General features: G+C 36.5%; 1 protein-coding gene across 8 annotated transcripts in view; it reads right to left on the bottom strand.

The window, feature by feature from the left end:
* PDE4D (phosphodiesterase 4D) overlaps positions 1 to 25,086 on the bottom strand; it is a 725,514-nt gene that overhangs the window by 253,464 nt on the left and 446,964 nt on the right. Inside the window, exon 1 of one of the 8 annotated variants that reach the window (XM_058686595.1) lies at positions 24,044 to 24,863. The exons of the other annotated variants lie outside the window; for them this stretch is intronic. Within the exon in view, the coding sequence (XP_058542578.1) occupies positions 24,044 to 24,108 (65 nt within the window). The 5' untranslated portion in view covers positions 24,109 to 24,863. Of the gene's footprint in view, positions 1 to 24,043; positions 24,864 to 25,086 lie in introns of those variants that run through there. 8 annotated transcript variants of the gene reach the window in all.

Genomic DNA, 25,086 nt, shown 5'->3' with positions numbered 1-25,086 from the left:
AATTCCATCACTCAACCCCTTCCAACTCCAAACCCCCCTCCAAACCCATAGCTATGTGTAGCCATAGTTCCTCATTCTCACACCAGGATGTAAGCAATAATTACAGAAAAATGTATGTGTTTCTTCACCTATGGTTTTGTTTCTCTGAAAAAGACTTTTTAGCTTGAAGGAATGTCTGTTTTTATTTTTTTAATTATTTTTAAAAATTTTTAAAAATATTTTTAATGTGTATTTTTGAGAGAGGCAGAGCACAAGCAGGGGAGGCGCAGAGAGAGAGAGAGACAGACAGACAGACACAGAATCCTAAGCAGGCTCCAGACTCTGAGCTGTCACCACAGAGCCCCATGAGGTGCTCGAACCCACGAACCACGAGATCATGACCTGAGCCGAAGTTGGCGCTTACCCAACTGAGCCACCCAGGCACCCCAGGAATGTCTGTTTTATAAATTTCTGATAAAACCAAATTATTTTACATCCTCCCTTACGATTGAATTTTTATACAATGTTTTCTCTATATCTTGATGTACTTTTAAGCTAATTCATATTGATTGCTGACATTACCATTTTCATTTTATAGAAATAAGTGAGTCAAAGTCATGTAATTTTCAAAATCAGGTTTGGTTAATGAATGTAAAAAACAAACAAACAAAAACAACAACAAAACTTTAAGGATTTTGACCATTAAGGAATGCTACATTATTCTTTATCCACCTGGAAATCATGCCCTCCAATGCACCATAGAAGGAACCATGACTCACTGAGGAGTGGTGTCATAGCATTACTGAATGAATATGAGCTTCATGAATAAATGAGTGACTGCAAAGATGAACAAAATCAGCAAGCAAATTAATGTGAGCACTTTTGTGTCACATACCAAGGCAAGAGAACTTAACCAAAGGCAGAATTCAGAATTGATTCCCATGTTTAAGATATATCAGTATAAAGAGTGCCTGGGTGGCTCAGTTGGCTCAGATCATGATCTCGTGGTTCGTGAGTTTGAGGCCCTTGTCAGGCTCTGTGCTGACAGCTCAGAGCCTGGAGACTGCTTCGGATTCTGTGTCTCCTTCTCTCTCTGCCCCTCCCCCACTCGCACTCTCTCTGTCTCCCTCTCTCAAAGCAAATAAATAAATAAAGACATAATCAGCATAGATTTTGTCTTAAAAAAAAGAAAAGCTCATACGACAACAGCTGATTTCCAAGCATGGGTGAGAGCAGCACAAGGCCGTTTCAGAACTACAGGACAGGTGCTGTGCAGGGGATCAGAGGTGTTCCCTCTTTCAGTCGCCGGTGCACAATACTTGGACACACTGTACAGAGAACTGTGAAAGACTCCAGACCAACCAGACCTGCTTGTTAACACAGTACCTTTCATGCTCAATTCACCCATCCTTCTCTTGTTTCTCAACCCCATGATTCACACTGATGTTCACTCCAGTTTTTTTCATTTTTTCTTTTTTTGCCTTTTATGTGGATAGGCTTGTATAGGACAGTTGGGAAACATTATTTTAGAGTAAGAACTCACAATGTCTGTCTTTGAAATGATACCAAAGCTCTTAAAGATAGAAAAGCAGACATTAAATTTTGCTCTAACATCTAAAATGACATCAAACTAGGCAGTAAATAAGACAGGTTGTGCAGCACTGACCACTTCACAGTTCAGAATGACTGATACAAAGCACAGGTCAAGAAGCCCTTTGTCTGTCCACCATTTGTCAGAGGAGTACCAAAAAACATACATTTCTGCTTTTTTCATGAATGAGTCATATTTTCAATTGAAAAATTAATCACTGCACTAAAGCAAAAATCTCCTAACTTCAAAACAGTGAGTATTCAACCCCTTTCCACCTCAGATTCCCAAGCCTGTAGGCTACCTTCTTTCCAAAGTGAGCAACTACTACCATTGTCTTGAGAGCACATGCAGAAAAATGCCCGCAGGTAAAAACATATTCATGTATGCTGACAGTCTTTCCATTAAATAAAAAGTCTTTCCAATTAAATAAAAAGAAATGCTGTGCCCTAACTTTTTCATTTAAAAATATACTTAAATTGGGGCGCCTGGGTGGCTCAGTTCATTAAGCATCTGACTTGAGCTCAGGTCATGATCTCAGGGTTTGTGAGTTTGAGCCCCGCATCAGGGTCGCTGCTGACACCTGGGAGGATGGAGCCTGCTTCATATTCTGTGTCTCCCTCTCTCTCTGCCCCTCTCCCATTCGCGTTCTCTCTCTCTCTCTCTCTCTCTCTCTCTCAAAAGTAAACAAACATTAAAAAAATATACCTAAACCGAATTGATAATGATGCAAGTTACTCAGTGGAATAATTTTCTGCAGTAAAAAGAGTGAGAATAGAGCCACTTTGGAAAACGGAAAATTAAACAGAGAGAGGTACTATTTGATCCAGCAGTTCCACTACTGGGTACACACCCAAAAGAAATAAAAACATATGCCCACACAAAAACTTTTACATAAATATCCACAGCAGCATAATTCATAATTAGCCAAAAGAGGAAAATAACCCAAATGTCTATCAACTGATTGATGAATAAACAAAATGTGGTATAGCAATATAATACTATTCCTCCATAAAAAAGCATGAAATACTGTTACATGCTACAACACAGATGAACCCTGAAAGCATTATATTGAGTGAAAGAGCCAGTCATGAAAGATCAAATACTATTTGCTTCTATTTATATAAAACATTCAGAACAGGCACATTTAGAGAAAGAGATTAGTAGTTGCCTAGGGCTGAGAGTGGGGTGAGTGAAGGGGGAAATGGAGGGTAATAGATAAATTATCCTGTGTTTCCTCTAGGGTGACATAATGTTCTAAAACTGACTGTGGTGATGGGTACACAACTGTGTGACTATACTCAAAATCAATGAATTGTACACTTTCAATAGGTGAATAGTATGGTACGAGAATTAATTCAATAAAGCTCTCCCAAGAAAGATCAGGAAGGCTCTTCACGTACTACCATATTGTCAAGTTAAACAAACAAACAAAAACACAAGCTACGTAACAAACTATGAACTGCTCTCCTTTTTGTATAAAAAAGGGGGATGAATAGAATTCATATTCTCATTGTCTGCACTTACATAAACAAACTCTAAAGGATACACAAAACTAATGAAAGTGGATACCTGTGAGAATGAGAAATCTTTTCAAATTATGACAATAATAATAATAAACAACACCTGGACAGAGCTCCATATCAGAATATAAGAGATCGTCCTCAAAGCTACACAATATTCAATTATTGCTGCTCCATAAACTGTTCAATCAACCCCATTCTGACCAACATTTAGGCTGTTTCTAGTCTTCTATTACAAACAATGCTGGAGATTATCTTTGTGCATATATTTTTTTACCTACACACAGGCATATAAGCAAATACTAAAAAGTAGAGTTGCTAGATTAAAGATAGACAATATAAGAAATCTTGAAAGTAATGCAACCAAAGAATACCCCTTAAATTTGTTACAGTTGTAGCAGCTGTTACACTCCCACAGAGTTTAATTGCAATTACTGAGCAAAACGCATTTTTCTGAAAAAAGATTAAATGAAAATTTAGGATTTTCTCACTTAGTGTTGTGAGTGCATTAAAGAAACAGCACAATAATCTCCTTTTTAAAAAATTCAGACAAAACCAAGTGGTTTATTCAACATAAGCTCTGAAACTTGAGAAAAAAACCCTCCTTTTAATACGGCATGAATTCATTATGTGGTTTCCCACATAATGTGCACATTTAAAGTGACCTTTCAGACTCAAAGCAGGAGGCTCAGAGCAAAAGGATGAAAAAAATCTGTTTTAATTAAGATAAATATCAACTGATAAGCCCCAGTTAGACTACTTGGAGTCCAAGAAGGCAAAACTGTCATCAAAAGAAATGGAAAGCATCAGGACAACAGCAAACTTGGTAAAATTTAATTGTGTGAAGTTTAGATGGTATAAAGTGATATTACTGAGTTCATGGAACACAGGACTATGTTTAGAAGCATTCTTTCTTTCTACTGTCTCTGGCTCATTTTGGAGTTGTTTCTAAGTAGTTCTATTTAGCTGCATTATCATCTCTGCTTAAAGAGACATATCTGGGCAGAGGAAACTGTTATTTTCTATGGTCAATGAATGCTAAGCGTTACCTAAAAATATGCTACAGTTGACAGAATATATAGTGTGCATGTATATGTGCATATATTTCTCTGTATCTATCTATTTATCCATCCACCCACCCATCTATAATGAATGTTAGGAAGTCAGAAGAATTAGAATGCAATCTATTTCACACTAAAACCTTGTGTTATTTATTTTTGTTGTTATTATCGATTTTGCCATTATTTTGTTGTTTTATGATCCAGAAAGTACTTGAGAACTTGGATTATGAGCACAGAATTATGGCGGTGGAGATAACCGGTGATGGGCTTTGGTTAATACAGCCCAGAGTATATTTGTTCTTTGAAGCTAATAGAATCCATTCATGAACTGCTTACAGGTGGCCAGAGAAAAAAAAACACTACATATGTTGTGAGCAGTCTTCTCAATTAGAACTTCTGTCTTTTGTGCTATTTATTGTGTCATAGTGAGCATACCTTACTACCAGCTGAAGGTCAATATATGCTTTGGGAAGATTACACCAGCTAGCTCATATAATCATTTTTTTGTACACACATATATCTACTAACCAATTACATTTTGAACTCAAACCTTAACTAAATTTAGCCCATAGCATCAGGACACTGAAATCCATGTACTCATAGCAAAGGACAATTCAATATGGATTGCTTCATGGGAAACTTGCTATCTAAAGTTAAGGTATATTTACCATGAAGAAATATAGATGCTACTTTTATTGTTGTTGTTCTTTTGTTTGTTTGTTTGTTTGTTTGTTTTTGTTTTGTTTTTAAGTGGTCACATTACTAAATAGTTCTTACCCATTTCTGGAAGTTCTTTCATTTCCTTGGCTGAAAGAAGCGTTGGAAAATAGAGGGCCTAATAAAAAACGCCATTCAAATCTAGCAAAACAAATCCCAGGAGATCCTCACACTTTGCATAAAGAGGAGAGATTTACAACAAAGCATTGTGAGGGCACTTGTACTCTAGAAGTCTTTCCTTCTATCCCTAGGTCAAGTTCACTTTCTCTGACTTTGGCCTACCAGGGCTTGCAGGAACACATTCTAGCACCAGAGGTCAGGGTCAGATACACAAAGAAAACAACCCAGACAAAGATCAACACTGAGGATTGACAGCAGGGAACCCATGATTCTGACATTTCCAGATTTTCACAGCAAATGTGAATGTGAATACCATATAAATTCAAGGTCTTTAGAGGGCATTTTCTCATTTCTTTCCTTTTTTTAAAGGATTGAAAAAGATGGCCTTCTTTCTGCTCTTCATACCTACTAGATATTCAAGGATTTTACATTGTAATCGTCTTCTACCCAATTTTGCTCTGCTAGTTCCTTTAGTTCTCAGCTTCCCTGACCACCTTAACAAAAGCTCATCTCCAACACACACACACACACACACACACCCCTCATTAACCAGTCTTTTGGGTATTGTCTTCACTGCACTTGCAATATTGGAAACAGTCTGTTTAATTATTTTTGCTTAGTAAGCTCTATGAAGGGAAGGAAGGAGGCACTATCATATCTCCAGTACCTAGAACATACAAGAGACTATATATTTGTCTTTATAAAAATACACTGAAACTACTCTATGAAAAACAACAGAAAATTATCCTAAATAAAAAGCCTGGTTGAACTACTTCCAAAAAAACTCTATCTCTATCTTCTTAAGGCCTCATTATAGGCTACTATTGAAATAGAAATCATTTATGTATATTAAAGAATGAATAAAGAAAATAATATATATTTTAAAAAGGCTGTATCAAAGAAGCTTCTAGTCTAGATTTAGCTAGCAGTGAAGTTAATTTCTTCCATATTCTTGTGAATTTATTTAATAGAATAATAAGTTTAGATTCAGATTTATGCATATTAATCTTCAACTTAAAGAATAATTAGGTTTTACCTAGAGCTGTCACGACATTTTCTCAGTAAAATTTCCATTATCATTGCACTCGTGAACATTCTGATGTGAAAATCATGTATATGTCATATCATATACCATTTTCTAAACAGCTAAAATCCTTATATCCTCAAATAGTACACTGTATCAAAGCATAACTTGTGTCAGAACTAACAACTTTATATTATAAAAACATAAACAAGAAAACATTAATAGGAGTTTTTTGCCTTCTGATAATAATAAAGTGGTTAATATTTATTCAGCTTGCTGTGAAACCAGGATTGTGCCAGGTGAGCATTTTCCTTTTTTTTAAAATAAATTTTTAAGTTTATTTATTTGAGAGAGACAGAGAAGTGTGGGTAGGGGAGGGGAAGAGAGGGAGAGAGCGAGAGAATCCCAAGCAAGCTCAGCATGCCAACGCAGAGCTCAATGAGGGGCTTGAACTCATGAACCGAGAGATCATGACCCAAGGCAAAATCAAAAGGCGCACCCTTAACCCACTGAGCTACCCAGATGTTCCTGGTGAGCACCTTCCATGTATTCTTCCATTGAACCTTCACACCAACTCCATGGGTAGTTTTAACCCCTTGTCCAGAATCAAACCAGTTTGTAAGTGGTAGACCCTAATTTTGAAGTCCACTGGCTTCAGGAGCTACCCAATTTCTTCAGTAATTATGTCAGCAATTCCAAGCAGCCTTTGAATTTCATTAGCTCAGCTCTAGGCTGTCATATGCTGTCATATGTCAGGGCCTAAAGAGAGAGAGATACTTTGAATGCAGTCAAGCAGACAAAGTTTGATATCCAAATGATATCAAAGATTAAAACTACCCATGCAACAAAACAGAGTATCTATAAAGCTATTCCAAGACAGGGCCATCTGGCCTATTTCTGGCACAGGAAGATTAAACATGTGACGCCAAACTTTCAAAGCGCTTTTTATTTCTGTCTGTAAAATGCTTACAGGGTTTCTTAGATAACTGAGAAAAAAGAACTCACTTTCCATTAAAGATTCCAGATTAAATATCTGTATATGTAGCATAATTTCCACCTACCCACCTACCAGTAAAAGCAACTCAGACCTACTCAGACCTTCCCCAAATATCTTTTAAGTCACCAGAATTATTCTGAGGAAACCAGGCCTTATTTTCTAACTTTTACTTCCCTTAGTCAGAACGTCTATATTACAGGGAATATTTCCTTCTCTCCAGTAGCATGAATTAATTTATTCAGGATGTTATACTAAATCAGAAATAGCTAGGATTGAGACCAAACTCTATACAAGTTTTCATGGATTTAACTCCCTTTCCCAGCAAATGTTTTAAGAAATTGCAAGTTCCAACCTGAGTTGATACACAAGGCACAGACTTTTCTCCTATCTGACTACATGAATCTATTCTATCATAGCCAAAACAGATTGTCACGCATTTAAAAAGATTGTCCTGACGGGGCGCCTGGGTGTCTCAGTCGGTTAAGCGTCCGACTTCGACTCAGGTCACGATCTCGTGGTCCGTGAGTTCGAGCCCCGCGTCGGGCTCTGGGCTGATGGCTCAGAGCCTGGAGCCTGCTTCAGATTCTGTGTCTCCCTCTCTCTGACCCTCTCCCGTTCATGCTCTTTCTCTGTCTCAAAAATAAATAAACGTTAAAAAAAAAAATACGATTTAAAAAAAAAAGATTGTACTGAGAGTAATTTTTTTTTTCTTTTTTTCTCTTCAAATAGATTCACATTCTAAGTTTGGGCACTAATGAATATAGAAAGTCAAGGAAGACTTTAAAGCAACTTTTTATTTAGAAATATTTGAGAAGACAATACGGCGTTCATTTGGTATTCAATTAAATCTACTTTATGTGAATTGAAATTTACAGAGTAGTTTATCCCTATGCAATATTTAGGAAGTGACTGAGTGAAAACGCCTAGAGCGATTGGCACCAAGGGAATTTGGTACTTTAATTTAAAATATTTTGGGAAGCCCAAGTTTGCGTGTGTAGGTCTGTATTCTGTATTCTTTCTGTATCTCTTATGTATACATTCACTAATACACAAATGGCATGAATTATGGAAGCAAATGTGTTTGATGCTTTGAACAAATTATCCAGTTTATTGAAGTAAATTATCTAAAATTTATTTGTGTATTGGAAATTCAAGCATTTTTTGACTAGAAAATTACATGTGAGGATTTTAAAAGAATTACACATTAAATTACCAGCACTTTATAAAGAAAGTATAATCACCAACTAGACAAACCAGAAGTGGAAAAAGAAAAATACACAAACAAAACTTCAAAATCTAGTTATTTAAGAAGGGATGACTGGGGAGCCTGGGTGGCTCAGTGGGTTAAGCATCCGACTTCGGCCCAGATCATGTTCTCATGGCTTGTGAGTTCAAGCCCCACGTCAGGCTCTGTGCTGACAGCTTGGAGCCTGAAGCCTGCTTCGGATTCTATGTCTCCCTCTCTCTCTGCCCCTCCCTAGCTCATGCTCGCTTGCTCTCTCTGTGTCAAAAATAAACTTAAAAAAATAAAAAAAAAGAAGGGATGACCAAGGATACATAGGTGGAAGAAGGAGGTGATTCAAGTGTGAAATTACCTTAAAATTTACTAAAGTCTCATAAACAAAGTTTATAAACCAAATATCACACTTTTTCTGACTACTGGCTAAAGTCCATACAAGTTCTTTATGGAATTGACCACAGTTTGTACAGAAGAGACAGGGTATACTAAATGGGGTGGGTTCTGAAGTTAGACTGACTTCACAAGTAGTAGCATAGGACCAGAGCTGTTATAACTGCACAGAAATGCCTGTAGTCCAGATGTATGGCTGAGAATCATGTAATAATGTGGCTCATCGTTAAAGTCTGATAATAATCTGACATTGGCAAACAGGTTGTTTTCCATCGTTCCCTTGTATGGCAGTTGTAACCTTTATGGGCAAATCCTTTATGGTGAACTGGAGTGGGACACGAATGACGTTGCCTTCTGATTTTCAACATGGAATCTAGTCTTTGACAGTTCTTTCGAAAGCCCCTATTAGATCCCATTGGATGAAATGGTCATTTGCGTAGATTAACCCAGTTAAAGGCATGGATTTTACACGATGTTATAAGGGAATATAACCGGGAATATAACCATAACTCAACCATGGTAATAGTAAAATGAGTTTATTTCGAAAGCAGGCAAACTAGCTAGTGGCAGTTATCTGGAGAAAGGAAAAGTTCATTTCCCTTATTAGTGAAACAAGGCCCTAAACATTTTATAACATTTAACTAAGATCTATAAAAATAAAAGTCTCCTAAAGATTATCCGTAAAGACGGACATTGGACAGTCAGTTAAATTATGTCAAATATTAATTCTATGACTTACTTTTGTTTAAAATTCGCTTCTTTCCAACTATTTTTCCTGATGTTCCCCTCACATGTTCCCTTTCTATGTGTACATTAAAATTTCCCAGTTTATTTTAAGTTTGAAAAATTAAAGGCTAAATTCAACTAAGTGAAGAAGAAATGTGTTGGTTTTAAGGTTTATTTAAATAAAAAAAATTTAAATATTTAACTTGGCTGGCACAACCTTGTTAGGAGGTGATTAAATAAACAATTTATTTAAAATGAAAATATCCCTCTAGCCCAGGGAAAATATTTTGGCCTAAGAAAATAAAGTATTCTAGACTTATTTCATATTATGCAACCCCCTTTCCCCAAATGCAAGCAGTGAGAATAATTTTTAAGTTTTTCTGTTCACTACTGGATTTCTGAGAGCAACTGAAACACCCTTAAAATACAAATGTTTCCTCTTATCATGAAACTAAAAAATATTCCAAGAGATATAGTAGCAGGTAAAACTAGAAATCTTTTGCCCCATAGGAATATTTTAGAAAATCACTAGATTGGAAATTTTATGAAGGTGAGGACTATATATTTCATCAATGTCTCTCTAACAGCCAGTAGGATGTCTGGGGAAAAACTGTGTTAATAAACATTGTTAAATGAAACAATGAAAAATGCGCTTTACTTTTGCAACTAATAGAAAAGCTACAGAAATAGAACATTTCTTTAAGAACTGTACATTTTAAACTACAGAATCCAATTAAATGATCCAGTGGTAGAAAATGTTTTTGTACAACAATAAAAGCAAATCACTTCCTCTATCATTAAGGGTTAGGCCTTAATTTCTTAGCATTCCAAACTATTGAAGTCTAGAAGTGTGATAAAGCTAAAGGCTAACTAATAACGGGAAGTGTTCACAGTACAAGCAGGAATGCTAACTCAGCCTTTGGAGGTCAGTGGTCAATTCCATTTGTTAGGGCTCTAGGACAAGCTTGACTCTTTGACTCAGCATCTTAGCTGTGGAATCTGCCAGTTGTGACAGCTGTGTTAGGCTTCAAAATGTTCACAGTGAAGCTAGAGTGAGCCTGGAGTGGTGGTCTTAGCACCTCCCTCCAGCTGGTCTCCTAGTTGCACATAAAAACCACCCCACGGATAGAGACAGAAGTCGGCCATGTTACCTCAGTGATTAATATGTGCAACACACACTAGCATGTTCTGTTTGCCCTGTTTCTTACTAGTTGATGATGCTGAGATGAGTCATTCAGGCAAGGAGAAAACGTTGAGGAAACCTGGGAAGCAGAGTCTAAAACAAGAGAAATATGAGGGGATGGAGAGAAGTGTTGAGATAAGAATTACCAGTGGAGATGGTAAACTACCGGTGAAAACCACAGGACAAGCAAAAGTCATCTCAGATACTTTACAACTCCTTGCACAGAGAGTAAACTCTATCTCACAACTCACTCCATACAATCTGTAAGCAGAGTGGCATTTATTAAAAAAAAAAAAAAAAAAAAATTAAACTGGGGCACCTGGGTGGCTCAGCTGGTTGAACATCAGACTCTTGATTTTGGCTCAGGTCATGATCCCAGGGTGGTGGGATTGAGCCCTGCGCTGAGTGTGGAGCCTGCTTAGGATACTCTCTCTCTCCCTCTGCTCCTCTCCACCACTTGCCCTCACTCTCTGTCTCTCTCTAAAATAAAAAAATAAAAAAAAATTAGGAATGAAAACAGATTGTAACATTTCTTTGTAATGGAGAACAAACAACTCACTGTTCTCTCTTCCTGCAACAGATATTGAAAGCCCATGATGGCAAAGGCACTGTGCTGGGCACAACGGTACAAAATGAGAAAACTCAGTTTCCCCTACAACACACCCATAGTCCAAGGGGCTACAGCAGGCCACTCAGCAGACAACTACTGCAATGCTTCAAGAGCTCTAATAGAGACATGTCCCAGGTTTCATGAGGACACAGAGACAGGAGTCTTAATTCTGAACGGGGAGGTCTAGGAAGATTTCCCGTAAGAAATGTTCGGTGGGGGCAAATCTAAGCAAGAGTTTGGACATTAAATTGTAGTCAAATGATTACTGTAAACTGACAACAGCTTTAAGTGCTCATGTAGTCCTATATACCAAATTATGATGTAAACAATTAGCATATCTGAGTTTCACCCTGAATTTACACTTCGGACAAAAGTTCGTGAGAATTTATGAACTACATATATATCAACATGGGATAAACACTCAAACAGCATTTTGTAGAAAAAAAACACCGAGACACAAAATCGTACATACTGTATTGTTACTTTTACATAAAATTCAAAATCAGAAAATAATGCAATTTTTGAAATCAGGATAGTTGTTACATTTGTAGGGGGTGGGCAGTGGCTGAAAGTGGCACAAAGGTGGCTTCAGGATTGTTGATATAGTATTTTCAATCTGGGCGGTGATTACAGGGGTGGCCATTGAGAACCAAAATTACTAATTACTTTTTATTTTTGGTTTGCAATATCCACAAAGAGTTTTAATGCTTTGCAGGATTCACACATAGTGTGTTCTTTCTAGGTGACAAATTACCAAAAACATGTCAAAATTTCTAAAAAGCACACATTTGTATGTATGTATAAACACTGCTTTTGCTACAACTTTTATTTGCATGCAAATTTAATGGCAGAGTTTACACATAAAGAATGATTATGAGGTCATTAGGCCCACTAAAATGGCAAGCAGCTACATTATGCCCCTTTTTTCTCTAATAGATATCACCAATTAATGGCAACAATTTTTCTCTCCAAGCCCCAAAGCAGCTCCTAGTACTTTATTGCATATGGCTATTACTAACTGACCAGGGATGAAAAAGATTAGCCATCCTGACTTTAAACAATGAGGACTGTCTAGTTCTTTATTTACATGAGAAGTGTCTTATAATTATGGAGAAATTTCAGGTGTATTTCTAGGTAAGGGTGTAATTTCATACTTATGTATATAAAATGGTTTTCTCAATTTCAATCACATCTCAATTAAAAGCACGTTTACTAAAAGCAGATTTGCCTTTTGTTTTTTATATTACCCTAGAAAACACTTGCTGATTCATATACAATTAGATTCAGTTTTAACAAGAAGACTCAAACAATTGGGACTAATTTTCCAAGCAAGAAACTCAGAGCATCTTTAGTGGGCCAACTTTTTCCCCTAGGGTAGTTAATTGCACCCTCAATCACACCTTTTAACCCAATGTACAGTTGGTAATTATGACAAAGTAATGCCTTCACACATTATTATTGGTAAGGATTCATGAAAAAATAAGTAGATACCAGAGATATTGGAATCTAATTGCCAGATCTCACTAAGCCACTGCATTCTCCACATTTCTAGCCCCTCTGCTTTAGAGTCCATCCTGAAGTAACACTTTAGGCCCCAGGAACTGATCTAACCAGATCTCGTTTTTTAGCTTGTTGTCTTTCTAGAAATGGAGAAGGAGGCTGAAGCCCTTTTTGCTGAGCTGGGATGAAACGGTAAACTAAACAGGGGTCCTACCCAGCCTGGGGCCTGGTAAGGAGAATGAGAGTCAGGCTACAGAGAGAACAATCTGGAAACATCACAACCAAGAGTATGAGGGGAGGAGCATAGGGTCTGGACAGGTAGGGAAAGGCAGGCAGTGACATTGTTGTAAAGACTGGACCACCTGGCAGCCCTGAGTAGGAAGGTTACATGGAGAAAGTCTTCACAGTTGGACCCGGCGATAATGTTCAGGCACTGTCTCTTTGTTTCGGATTAAACCCCTGCCTGGAACCGCTTCCCTAGAGGATTCTGAACAATTTTTAAACAACAGAATCAGAGGTGTTTTAGCATCCAGTTGACTTCTTATACTCCGCCCTTCTCTGTGTACTTTATTGCTTTAACCCCTCTGAATAGAAGTATATCTTCTTTGAATCGCAGCGCTAGTGTGATTTATTCACAATACCTAGCTTTGTATAAGTGCTCAGTTCTGAGATGTGCCCGAGAAGGCTGGCTGCCTTATGGAAAAAGAGCCCTTATAGATTAAGTCATTGTTCACACGTAGAGTTCTTGATTTTTTTTATAAGTTACACTACAAACAAAGGTAAAAAAAAAATGCATTACACAAGCCAACATTTCCTAGGCACTCACAGGAGTCAGCCACTGTGCTAAGGACATTAGGTTTACTAACTCAGTTGATGTGTTTACATATATACTATCACTAAAGGTAATATTTTATAATTTTTAAGGGTATACGAACCCATGAAATTCTCTTATTTTCCCTGCAATCCTGGGTTAGTCAGTTTACTTCATGAGGCCTCAGTTTCCTCAACTACAAAATGAGGAATACTAATAATGGGTACCTCACAGGATTTCTGTTGAGGACCTAATGTGATAATTCCTGTCAAATGCGCAGCATAGTGCCTGGCACATAGTAAGCATTCAGTAAATAGTAATTACCACTATTTTTATTGCTGCAAATACTATATTGGGAAAGCAGAATTTCAAGACATGAACTTTAGCTACTTAATTAACTATGTGACTTCCAAAAAATTTAATGATCAGGTTCAGTTGTCTAGGGAGGACTTTGGTCAACACAGTGCTTTGAATTTCCTTCAGGGGATTGCTGGGGCCTCAACCTCCATACCTCTCTATGCATAATCCTCTTATCCAGTTGTTTGAGAAGTGATGATGTCATTATCATGGTATAAGTTAACTACACAGACCTAACTTTAGAATTACATTAAAGTCCCATACAAATTATAATAGCACTGCTTTCACACACTTGCCTAATAGACAAAGTTTTAATTCTCTATTTGACTTCAAATTTCATTTATGAGTTTTTTATTTAAAAAAAAAATAAGGTTTATTCATTTGTCAGAGACAGAGAGAGACAAAGCGTGACTGGGGGAGGGGCAGAGAGAGAGGGAGACATAGAATCCAAAGCAGTCTCCAGGCTCTGAGCTGTCAGCACAGAGCCCGACATGGTGCTCAAACTCACAGACTGTGAGATCATGACCTGAGCTGAAGTCGGATGCTTAACCAACTGAGCCACCCAGGCTCCCCCTTTTTTGGGTTTTTAAAAAAAAAAAAATATTTCTTCAATAAAAATCTTTGCCACATAAGCACTGACATTGTTTCTAACAGTTTTTCTTGACCCTATTTGACTAGAAATGTTAAAGACTAGCAAAACTTTTCTGCTTCCAAAATGGGGTCAGGGATGGGGAGAATTAGATTATAGGTTACTCTCTGTGGTCCCTTTCATTTCAAAGAGTTTATGGTTCTACGGACTGGTCAAATGCCAGAGAGGAAGAAGGCAGTGCAGTTTATAGTCTGACTGAGGGGAAGAGTCAATAAACTGAATGCCTCAGGAACTAGGTAGATCTCCAAAAAACGGAGCCGTGTCAAAGTCCATTTTCTATTTCTTGAAACATCTGCATGGTTCATGGTTTAAGGCTTATATGAAGAGCTCAAGAAAGAAGGCAGACAAAATACAGAGATGTTCTTGAGTTGCACAAGGTTAAAAGGAAAAAGCCTACTGACTCATTTTCGGAATACCATGAAGCAGAACTGTGCATCACGGAGTCAGTTCAGAAAGTGGAGAAAAGCAAGTAAAACAAGAACAACAATGGCAACAATAACAAATTGGCATTTAAAATTAGATCACATTTTTCTTTAGCTCCCTGATTAACAAGCTGGGTGATTTCACTTTTACCTCATACGATCATTCTGAGGACAAAATGAGCTGAATTGTGTAAAGCACCAAATCCAATGTCTGACAAACAGTAGATGCTCAATATATTGTAGTTATTACAACAGCTACTACTTGGACTATCACTACAGGCTTAGGAGCTGCTGTCCTAACTCATTGGTGATCCAGGTACAGGTCAGTTACCTGCTGTTCCATGATAAAGCTGCAGCATCAGAGAGAGCATTACAGCAATGGCTCATTCACATTCTAGAATGCCACTGGTTAAAAGCTGACACATTCTGCTGTAATTTATCCTAACTAAAACAGTATCAGTCATATAAATTCCTTGACACAAAGAAAATGTTGTGCCACATTGCAATAGCATGAAATCATGGATGTTGGGAATTATTATTTTCTCGATTTCATATATACGTATATATATATATATATATATACGTATATATGAAATATATATATACGTATATATATATGAATATTCCATGCATATTAATTACAAGGAGTTGAATTCCTCATCTTGGATGTATTTCAAACAGGAAGGAGAATTAGTTACAATGGGAACACTCTTTGTGAAGCCTGAAAACAATTACATATTGAAACTATGTTTTATAAAACATTTTTTTTAGCAGGTCACACTGGTGCCATCTACTTTACAATTCAAAATGAACATTGTGTGGTATGAAATGAGAAAAGACCACAAGGTCACTTACTAGCAGTTTTCAAATGTCTTAAAAAAGAATCTACTTATCTTTTGACTCACTATCATTATATCCACAGATTACTAGGTAGAAACGGGTTAAATTTTAAGCAAGGGAAATTAGAACTAGATATAAATAAAACGTCCTAACTGCGGATTGTAAAATATGAGGGCTGTTTTCTGTAAGAAAGCTTTGGAAGGTGCAATCCTGATATGTATATATTCTATACCTAGTTTCTAGTTTTCTAATTTCTTGTTCTCCCTCATGTGTAGTAGAAAAATAAGATTTGCAGTTGACTCCCTTTGTCCTCTGGAGCAAGTTTTTAAGGCTGAGATGAAGGGATAAAGTATCTTCTACATTCAAATCCATTAATTACCGCTTTTGCCCGGAAGGTGGCAGTGTGATTAAATGGGGTATGGCGCTACATGGTGGATGTTTGGTTCAAAACTGGATGCAGTTCTTCCATTCTGGCCTCCTTTCTGATCTTCGCTCCAACTTCTCTAGCCACACTTCCTCACCTCTTGCCCACAATCTTTCTCTTGTATTTTTTTTTTTCTATTATTCTGAAGTGCAGTTTAGCTTAGCTTCCCCAATTCACATCGTCACCCATCCCCCAGGACGTTCCTAAGAGAGACAACTCCCTTAAAAGGCTGAAGGTTAATAATAAATACATATAGTTTAAATTTCCCTGCTAAGAGCGAGATAACTAAGAGAATGTATCCATAGATTCTGGCTTCTCCCTAATCTCCATTCTTTTAAAGAACTTCCTATTTTATGCTAAACCTGACCACAGGGCAAGGTATTTTGAGAGTCATAAGCACAGCCTCTTGTTAGTTATCTTTACATGATTACACTTAATAGTACCATGCCCAAGCTCACTGTCTTCCGCCCTGTGATATCCCAGTCCTTTCTGGAGCCCCTGATCCCTGGAGAGATTTGGTGCTTTTGGCTGAATGTACCTTACTTCTACTATCCATTTTCTAATAAATCTCAAACCTCAGCTTTATCTCTTGAGAAGCTGGATAATCTCTGGAAGGGCTCCTAAGAAAATCTATATTGGCTTTTAATTAAGACTGCTTTCTTTGTAACTACATTCTTCACCAATGTAGTTAATAAACCCGCAAGTCCCATGCTTGATACCTTTATCCAGGCTTTAACAATTCTATATGTTTAACATTAGTGTTATTCAGAATATTTATACATAGCTCTCAGGTATATCTCCCTAAGAAAAATCTCCTTGAAGACTTTATTAACAGTCTTCCTTTTCCAGGTTCATCTTAATTTATTGTTCTTTTTCTTTTTTCTTTCTCTCTTTTTCTCTTTCTCTTTCTTTCTTTCTTTCTTTCTAAGAGAGAAGGAGAGCACAAATGGGGAAGAGGGTAGAGAGAGAGATAATCTTAAGCAGGATTCATATTCAATGTGGAGCCTGAAGTGGGGTCCTATCCCTAGACCCTGGGACATGACCTAAGCTGAAATCAAGAGTCAGATGCTCCACCAACTGAGCCACCCAGACGCTCCTTCCGCTTCATCTTAGAATCTACTTTTCTCTATCTTGCTAATCACAGTTGGATGGATGCATGACTAACCATCTCTATATCTATGATTACATTCATGTTCTCATTCATTCTGACTTAGCAAAATTTACTACGTGATTGGAATGACTGACAAAGGGACTAATAAGATGAGCTAAACTTCATCTTTGTTAAAAGGCAAGTTTTTGTAATGGGGACAAAACTGATCTGATGTGCTCCAGATCAATAGGGAGGAAAAGAGTAGAACTACATATAGGACTCAGTGGACTGCACATACATCCACAGCTAGTTCTATTAATGTGGAGCTGATAGAATGCGGTGTCCCTGAGAAGAGTGTTGCATGGGGGAACATTACCTTGAACTTTATTCTCCAGTGACATGACAGAAAAAGTGGGTTGAAAATCCCATTGGGAAACACCCAAACTAAAGAAACATCTTTCTTCTGAAGGATTCAGTACCAATTCATCATTTCTGTACCAACCACCATGCTGAATTCAAGACATGTCAACTATGCATACATGTAATCAATGATGATTATCACACCCAAAACAAGTCTAAAATAAGTTTGTAGAAAGTAAGAAGATGCTAAATAAAATTAATGGATCTTAACTATTATAACTCTTCTGTGATTTTTCAGAAATGAGAATCATCCCATAACTTTAAAGTCTTTCAAGGTAGAAGTATGTGAACTATTGTTATTTGAACTTCCCAGGAAGTTTTATTACCAGAAAGTTTATCCTAGGACGCATAAGGATACAAAAAACACAAATGACTCTCCAGTGGTAGGGTAACACTACAGAAAATAGAACTAAAAAAGGATTTTAGTAGTTCATTAGCTTAGTGGTTTTCAAATACTATTCCTTGGAACCTTAAAGCTCTTTTTAGAGGTATTGCAAGAATAGGGATTGGATTTGAGATAGTGGGAAAAGGGCAAATTCAGTGGTGATTTTGTTATATGTATGTTTATGTATTTTTACCTATATATTTCATATATATGTATGTTTTAACAATTTTACCTCTACATATCAAATATGCATACAATTTTAAATCTTCCATATATACTCACTTATGTACATTAGCATTTCATTTATAAAAAGTGGTCTATGGAGAAAAGCATATTTGAAATTCATGGATCTAGCTCACCCTCTTTAATTTACAGTGAATAAACATCCCTATAGAGGGATGAGGTGGCTTCTCCAGGGACACAGCAAGTTAGAGGTAGGCTGGACAAAGGACAAAGGACTTTTTCAGGGAATCATAATTTATGACTTTAAAGATTATATCTTTCTGTGATCCACTCTGTGCTCCCCTAGTTATGTTTTAAATGATACTCAAGGGATCCTGGGGGCAACTGGTGGCTCAGTCAGTGTAACACACAGCTCTTGATCTCAGGGTTGTGAGTTTGAGGCCCAATTGGGTGTAGAGATTATTTAAAAATAAAATCTTAAAAAAGTACTCAAGGGATCTTAATAACTTCTAAAAGTTGTGTATCTTTAAGTCTATTATATAACAGAGGTGATATAAGCTTACATAATAGGATCAAAAAAGGTTATAATATGGTCAAAACTCTGAACCGACCTAAGCCAAGTCACAGAGTATATTGCACAGGGAGGAAGTATGCAAATTCCATTTGTTTTCCCATTTATAAAAGCTTCTACGATAAAAGGTTAGGAAAGGGGTGCCTGGGTTGCTCAGTCGGTTGGGTGTCCAGCTCTTGATTTTAACTCAGGTCAGGATACCAGAGTCCTGGCATCCAGTCCTGTGTTTGGCTCTGTGCTGAGCATGAAGCCTGCTTAAGATCCTCTCTCTCTCTCCCTCTGCCCCTCTTCCCCACTCATGCTCTCTCTCTCTCTCTCTCTCTCTCTAAAATAAAAAAATAATAATAATAATTAAATAAATAAAATTTTAAACATGTAGGAAATAAGATTCTGTACCTTTTTCAAAGCTGACTTAAAACAGTATGAAACTTCATACAAAGTCTGAGATACAGTATTTATTTCTAAGCTGAAGACTTACAGAGCTTTCCAAGAACAAAGAAAGATGATCTATTCAAAACTGGGAGATGCTGAACTTCTGCTCTTTATTTCTGTAATTGGGAACACATGACCTTATTTGCTACCAAAAGAGAATATACTAGTCTAGAGGCTATAACTGCAGTAATCTCTCAAACAGCCATTTTCAACACCCATCACCATCACTAAACTTCATAGGCTATCATATGTTTAAAAAGACAACTTCCAATCTATTTCTACAATATCCAATACTGTATTTAGATATATTCAAAAGATGCACAATTTTACAGTCATTAAAATGATAATTACGTAGACAGTGGAGGGAGGCAACATGCTGAAGTAAAAACAGCACTGTCTTTGGAGCAGGCCCACTTGGGTTATGATCCCAGGCTTCCCTGGCAATTAAAGGTCCTTGACCAAGTTATTCTATCTTTTAGTCTCATTTCCTCTTCTGCAGAGTGTGGATTGATAACTCTCTCAATGTGGTTATGAAAACGAAATAAGATACTGTACATAAAATTCTCCACAGAGTTTTCATTCATAAAATACACTCGTTAAAATGAAAGCTACAAGTATTGTTATTAGAAAAGTAGAAAAATGCCACTATGTTAAATGAAGTAGAACACAAAAATGGTATTTACAACAACTGATTCAAATATACCAGCTAAGCAAAAAAATGGAAACAGTTGAGATAGGGGTAGTGAGAGTTATGAGGAATTTTCCAAAATACTAATCAATATTATTACATCTTTTTATTTTCAATTATAAAATTAGTAGTTTTAGTCCAATCAATGTTTTTCAATGGGTGGTGTGATTGAGAAGTTATAACGGAAAAGCTGATAAGGAGAAGACATTGTCTTGAGGTCAAAATAAGAATTCTCAGCCAGCCTGAATTTTTACCTTAGGAAGAGAGAGTTGATAGAAAAACACAATAATTTATTGATCTGAGCAGCGACATTATTCAGATAATCGAATTTGCTCCATATTGAAATGCTTATTCCCCATGTTTTGGACATTGAGCAAACTGTTGTTTACCAGATGTGTAGATATTTACACATAAAACTATGAGCTTGCTTCTGCACATGGTAGTTATATTTTGAATATATTTAAACATCAAGATAAAATACTTCCTTGATGAAAACACTCATACAATAATGCAATGAAGTTCAATGACATTCTGTTACCTCCCTTCCTGCCACTTTTACCCTCACAGATAAGCAACCACTATCAAAGGCTTTGGAAGAGCTTTCCAAACTTCTTGTATGTCTTAATCCTGACTATAATTTTCACATATTTAATAATGTTTCAAAATTTACTTCATAAAAACACCCCACAGTTATATTTTAGATAGTAGTGTCTCTTTTTCCCCCAGCATACATAATGAACAATCTTAAATAAAACAAGCATATGCCAAATAATGAACATCCAATAGCAGGAAAGAACAAAATCCAGTTTTATAAGCCAAATATCTCTTTATACTTATATTTGTAAGGTTAATAACTTTTCATTTAAACTGAATTACATAAGTCTTAATTAGACTAGTGAAAAGTATCTCTAGGATAGGTTTATAAATGGGAAGATACTATAATATTATAGTATTATTATAATATATAATTGTTGACAGAATTTAAAGGCAGACTATTATTACTGAAAAAACTAGAAAGGCAAACAATGCCCCAATCTATGAGCTTGCTAATTTTATTAAAATTTTATGAGTGTAAGAAAACACATATATTAAGTTTTTCTTGATTTCACACATGTATACTTTTAAAGGAGTGCTAAAGGATAAATACTATAATCATATTCTGTTAGAACCTGGCACATACTCAGTACTCACTAAATACCAGTTCAATAAATAAAAGTAACCTAGTATTTATTCTTGTTATGTAATATTCTAAATTTCTGACATCTATACTACAAGGAAACAAATTGATTTCAAGTTTATTTTTATTTTACTTTTTCGAAATTCATAAAATTTTAACTATAAGTAAGGCTTTTCTTTTAAGTATATGGACTAAAACAAAAGGTATAAATTATCATTAGGAGTTTGCCATGAATTTCTTTCAAAAATGTGACTATCTCACAGGGCTGTGAACACCAAGTTAGTACGGATTGCTTTTTCTGGTACTGGTTGGAGAGATACAGACAGAACAAAGTAAAGGAAAAGTAATCTGAAGCACTGGATTCTTGCAGAAGGCGGTTCGAAAACTTCCAAAAGATAGCATTCGGCTTGGAAGCATCCAAGGGGGACTAGACAGTTTTGGAAAAAGTGGACCAATAGAACAGAAAATAGATTTACTAAGCAAACTTAAGATGGTCAAGCCAAAAGACGGGTCTCCAAGAACAAAGTATTCTGATGTCCAGAATGAAATAAAACCATGTGAAAGAGGGATTACTGGTAAATCATTTGGTTTCTTTTATGGGAAGTCAACTGTAAAGAGGATGAAGTAGTCTCTGGCATCTGAAAAGGAAAGGAGGTGCAGAGTGGGGGGGTGGTATGATTGAGAAGTTATAACAGAAAAGCTGGTAAGGAGAAGACATTGTCCCACAGAGCTCCCTGGGGCCTGTGCAGAGGCGCGGGGAGAACGATGCTGTTAGTTCTAAAAATTAAGTATCTATCTATATACATACATATATTTTCTCTATATACCTAATCGATGATCTGTATAGATTTCGCTATAGATAAATATAAATAAAGGTATGTATAGTATTTGAGTGAAAAAAGGACATTGGAATGTTAAAACTGTAACTACAGCACTTACAACCTCAGGCCAAAAGATTTAGAGACAACAGTGATACACTCAAGCAGTTACGTTATTAATAAGTCAGATGTAAGATTAATAACTGGAGGGGCATCCCCACTGTGCTGTTAAGCCTAGGAATAATTAGCATAAAGAGACATTTATTTCTTACATAAAAACATTCTGACCCCAACACCATGCAAAATACTTACATGGAACAATATACACAGCCACAAGTCAGTATTTTTAAAAATTTATTTTGATTTGTTACCTTATTTATTTATGAAAAATACCTTATAGAATTTAGAATTATAAAATAGAATAGTTGTGGATAAAAACAGACTGTCAATCTCAGAGGAGTAAAGACTGTCACTGTTACCAGACACCTGCAAAGAACCAATTATTGCCCATTGAACCTTGACTTTAAAAATAGGTCTCCTGGAAGCTTAGGTAAAAAGGGAAATAGGTTGGTTAGATACTATTTACTCAGGTATCAGATTAGTTTTTCAAATAGCCAGGAGAGAAATCACAAATTAATAAAATTCATATATTTTATAAATTCTGATTACCCATTTATTTTGGTCAGAGATTTATATTAGCTGTGGTGATTAATAAAAAAGATTCTAAGTATTTCCCAGGATTCATTATTTGGCATAAAAGAACCATACAAATTAATTTGCAGATGCAAGATTTTCCATAAATAAACTCAGGAGGAACTTATTGCCTGTATTACTTAAAAAGATTTTTTTGCATATATTCTTTTATAAGGAATCACAAGTGACATAAGAGACAGAGTCTGCATCTATAGTTTTTAAAAATCACAGAAACACTACTGAAGGAACAGTTCTTGAGTCTAGCCCCCTATGAAACACTAGTACAGTAACAGCAAATGATAACCCAACCACATAAACACGGGCTGAATTCCTTAAGCAAATATCATGAGTATTTGCATTTGTTTGACTGCTTAGATAATACGTAACACATTTAGCCTGTCTGCTTCTATCCTATCTCCAAACCCCTGCACTCCATTATTCCTTTCATTTCCCCTATATGAGGCATAGTTATTTCCATTCCAAAGAGTGGAGCTTATTTATTTATAATCAAGTACTAAGATAAATAAAATAAGATTAGCCGTTGAAAAGTATTCTGTAAATAGCTATTCTAGACACAGAAGTCACTTTACTGGGAAACTATCCCTTAAGGGCTATTTGTTTACAAGCATATCAAATCAATATTGGGGGAAATGGTAGAATAAAATATTACAATAAATTGAACTTAAGATACTTTTTTGAATCAAATATTTGTTCTATTGTTGTGTTAGATAAACAAAGCGATGAATATCAAGCAAGTCATTTTTACTGCATCTCTACCTGTACATTTGCTTCTAGATTGAATTTATAATTTTTATAATCTTGAACTGGTACTTTTCATTAGAGTGAAAACACTAAAGTTATCAAAAAACATTACCAGAGAACATTATTAATAAAACAAAACACAGATGATGGAATGATAAGCAACTTGATTTACATGTAGCCACTCAGTTAAATTCAAGTTAGTCATATGATTAAAGATATATAACATTATTAATTTCTCTAACATATCTGTGCTAAACGCCAAGGCATCTTCTAAAGACAATGGCGTACTGTCACCTACCAGCCTGCTTGTAGCAGGCAAGAAAGATGAGAAAACAAGACCAAACCAGACAGTGAAAAAGGACAAGCTTTCACCTAAGCTCCCAACAAGTTTCCTTCCTTCCCTAAAAATCATCAGGAGATGAATCGCTGTAGTCCACATGGAGTTAAAAAAAAAAAAAAAAAACAGCAACAACTGTGGGCACCCCTGTTTTTATAGCAGAAAAAAATGGGCATAAATTAGACAATAAAAGTGTTACCAATACCATGCTTTCTTACAAAGCCTTAACATCACACCTAACTTCTGAACTTCCTCAGCAATTACTAAAGACTCAAGTATTACGTCAATCTTAAAAGGGGAGAAGCATGAGAGAAAAAGCACATTACCAAGCTGCCTCTGTAGTCCTTAAGGAACTCGTAGACCGGGATCTTGGCTTCATAATAATGCTCATTTTGAGGAAAACAAAAAAAACAAAAAAACAAAAAACAAAAAGAAAGAAGGAAAAAAAAGCAAAAGGAAAAAGGGAAAAATGTCTTCAAGTATTCTGATCAATACATTTCAGCTGTCTTTCTACAAAGATGATTTTAAATATATTCCATTCCCAAGGGAGGCTGCTTGAAGAAATCCAAATTCCCTGGAATCCAGCTGAGGCCCCCAGTCCAGCACATAAGGAAGCTTCTAAGACACAGGAGCTCTTTCCTCTTTCATGCTGAATTTACTCCAGCACCAGGCTGTTTGGAAGTGAACAGTTTCTTTTATGTTTTGCATTGCCAACGGAGGAACTGAATTTTGAATCTATTCTTCATCTGGTCACAAGGGAAACCAACACAGTGAAAGAGCCACTTGTCTTTGTCTTTTCTGCAAATCTCTCATAACAGGTTTAAAGATTTCCAACACTCGCAAAGTACTCAGGTAGAGTGAAAGGGAAAGAAACCGACTGCGAGGTACTGTAACACAAGAGAGCTGTCAGGGAAGTTCCATTTCAGGGCGACCACAGGCAAACTCTCTTCTGGGGCAGCCAAGAAGCCAGCCAGAGAAAGGAGCCCTCCGCACTTCAGTAGGGCCCAGTGCTTTACCTGTGAATGTAATTTCCGCTGTATCCCCTGCTTAGAATCTGACTCCAAGCCTTTGTGAATGAGAACTATCATTCAATCTCTCCAGGCAGAAACTATTCCTCAAGGGCTGTATGACGTCTGTAGGAAGGCAGTTCAAAACATCGCAGGGAAGTGAGAGAGGAAAAAAAAAAGCACCCAGCCCTGCCGCGTCAATTGCTTAAACTTACAAAGCTAAGGGGCAGACAGACCAGCGCCAGGGACCAGAACTGTAAACCTACCAAGCCGACAGACCTCTCAAAACTTATAAAACAATTTCCTTCTCTGGGAAATGAGGCGTCTGTGTTATTCAGGGTAAGATTCCCTGACCACCTTTA

This window comes from Neofelis nebulosa, chromosome 1 (genome assembly GCF_028018385.1).
Source record: "Neofelis nebulosa isolate mNeoNeb1 chromosome 1, mNeoNeb1.pri, whole genome shotgun sequence".
Classification (NCBI taxonomy): domain Eukaryota; kingdom Metazoa; phylum Chordata; class Mammalia; order Carnivora; family Felidae; genus Neofelis; species Neofelis nebulosa.
This window is presented reverse-complemented; position numbering and strand designations above follow the sequence as displayed.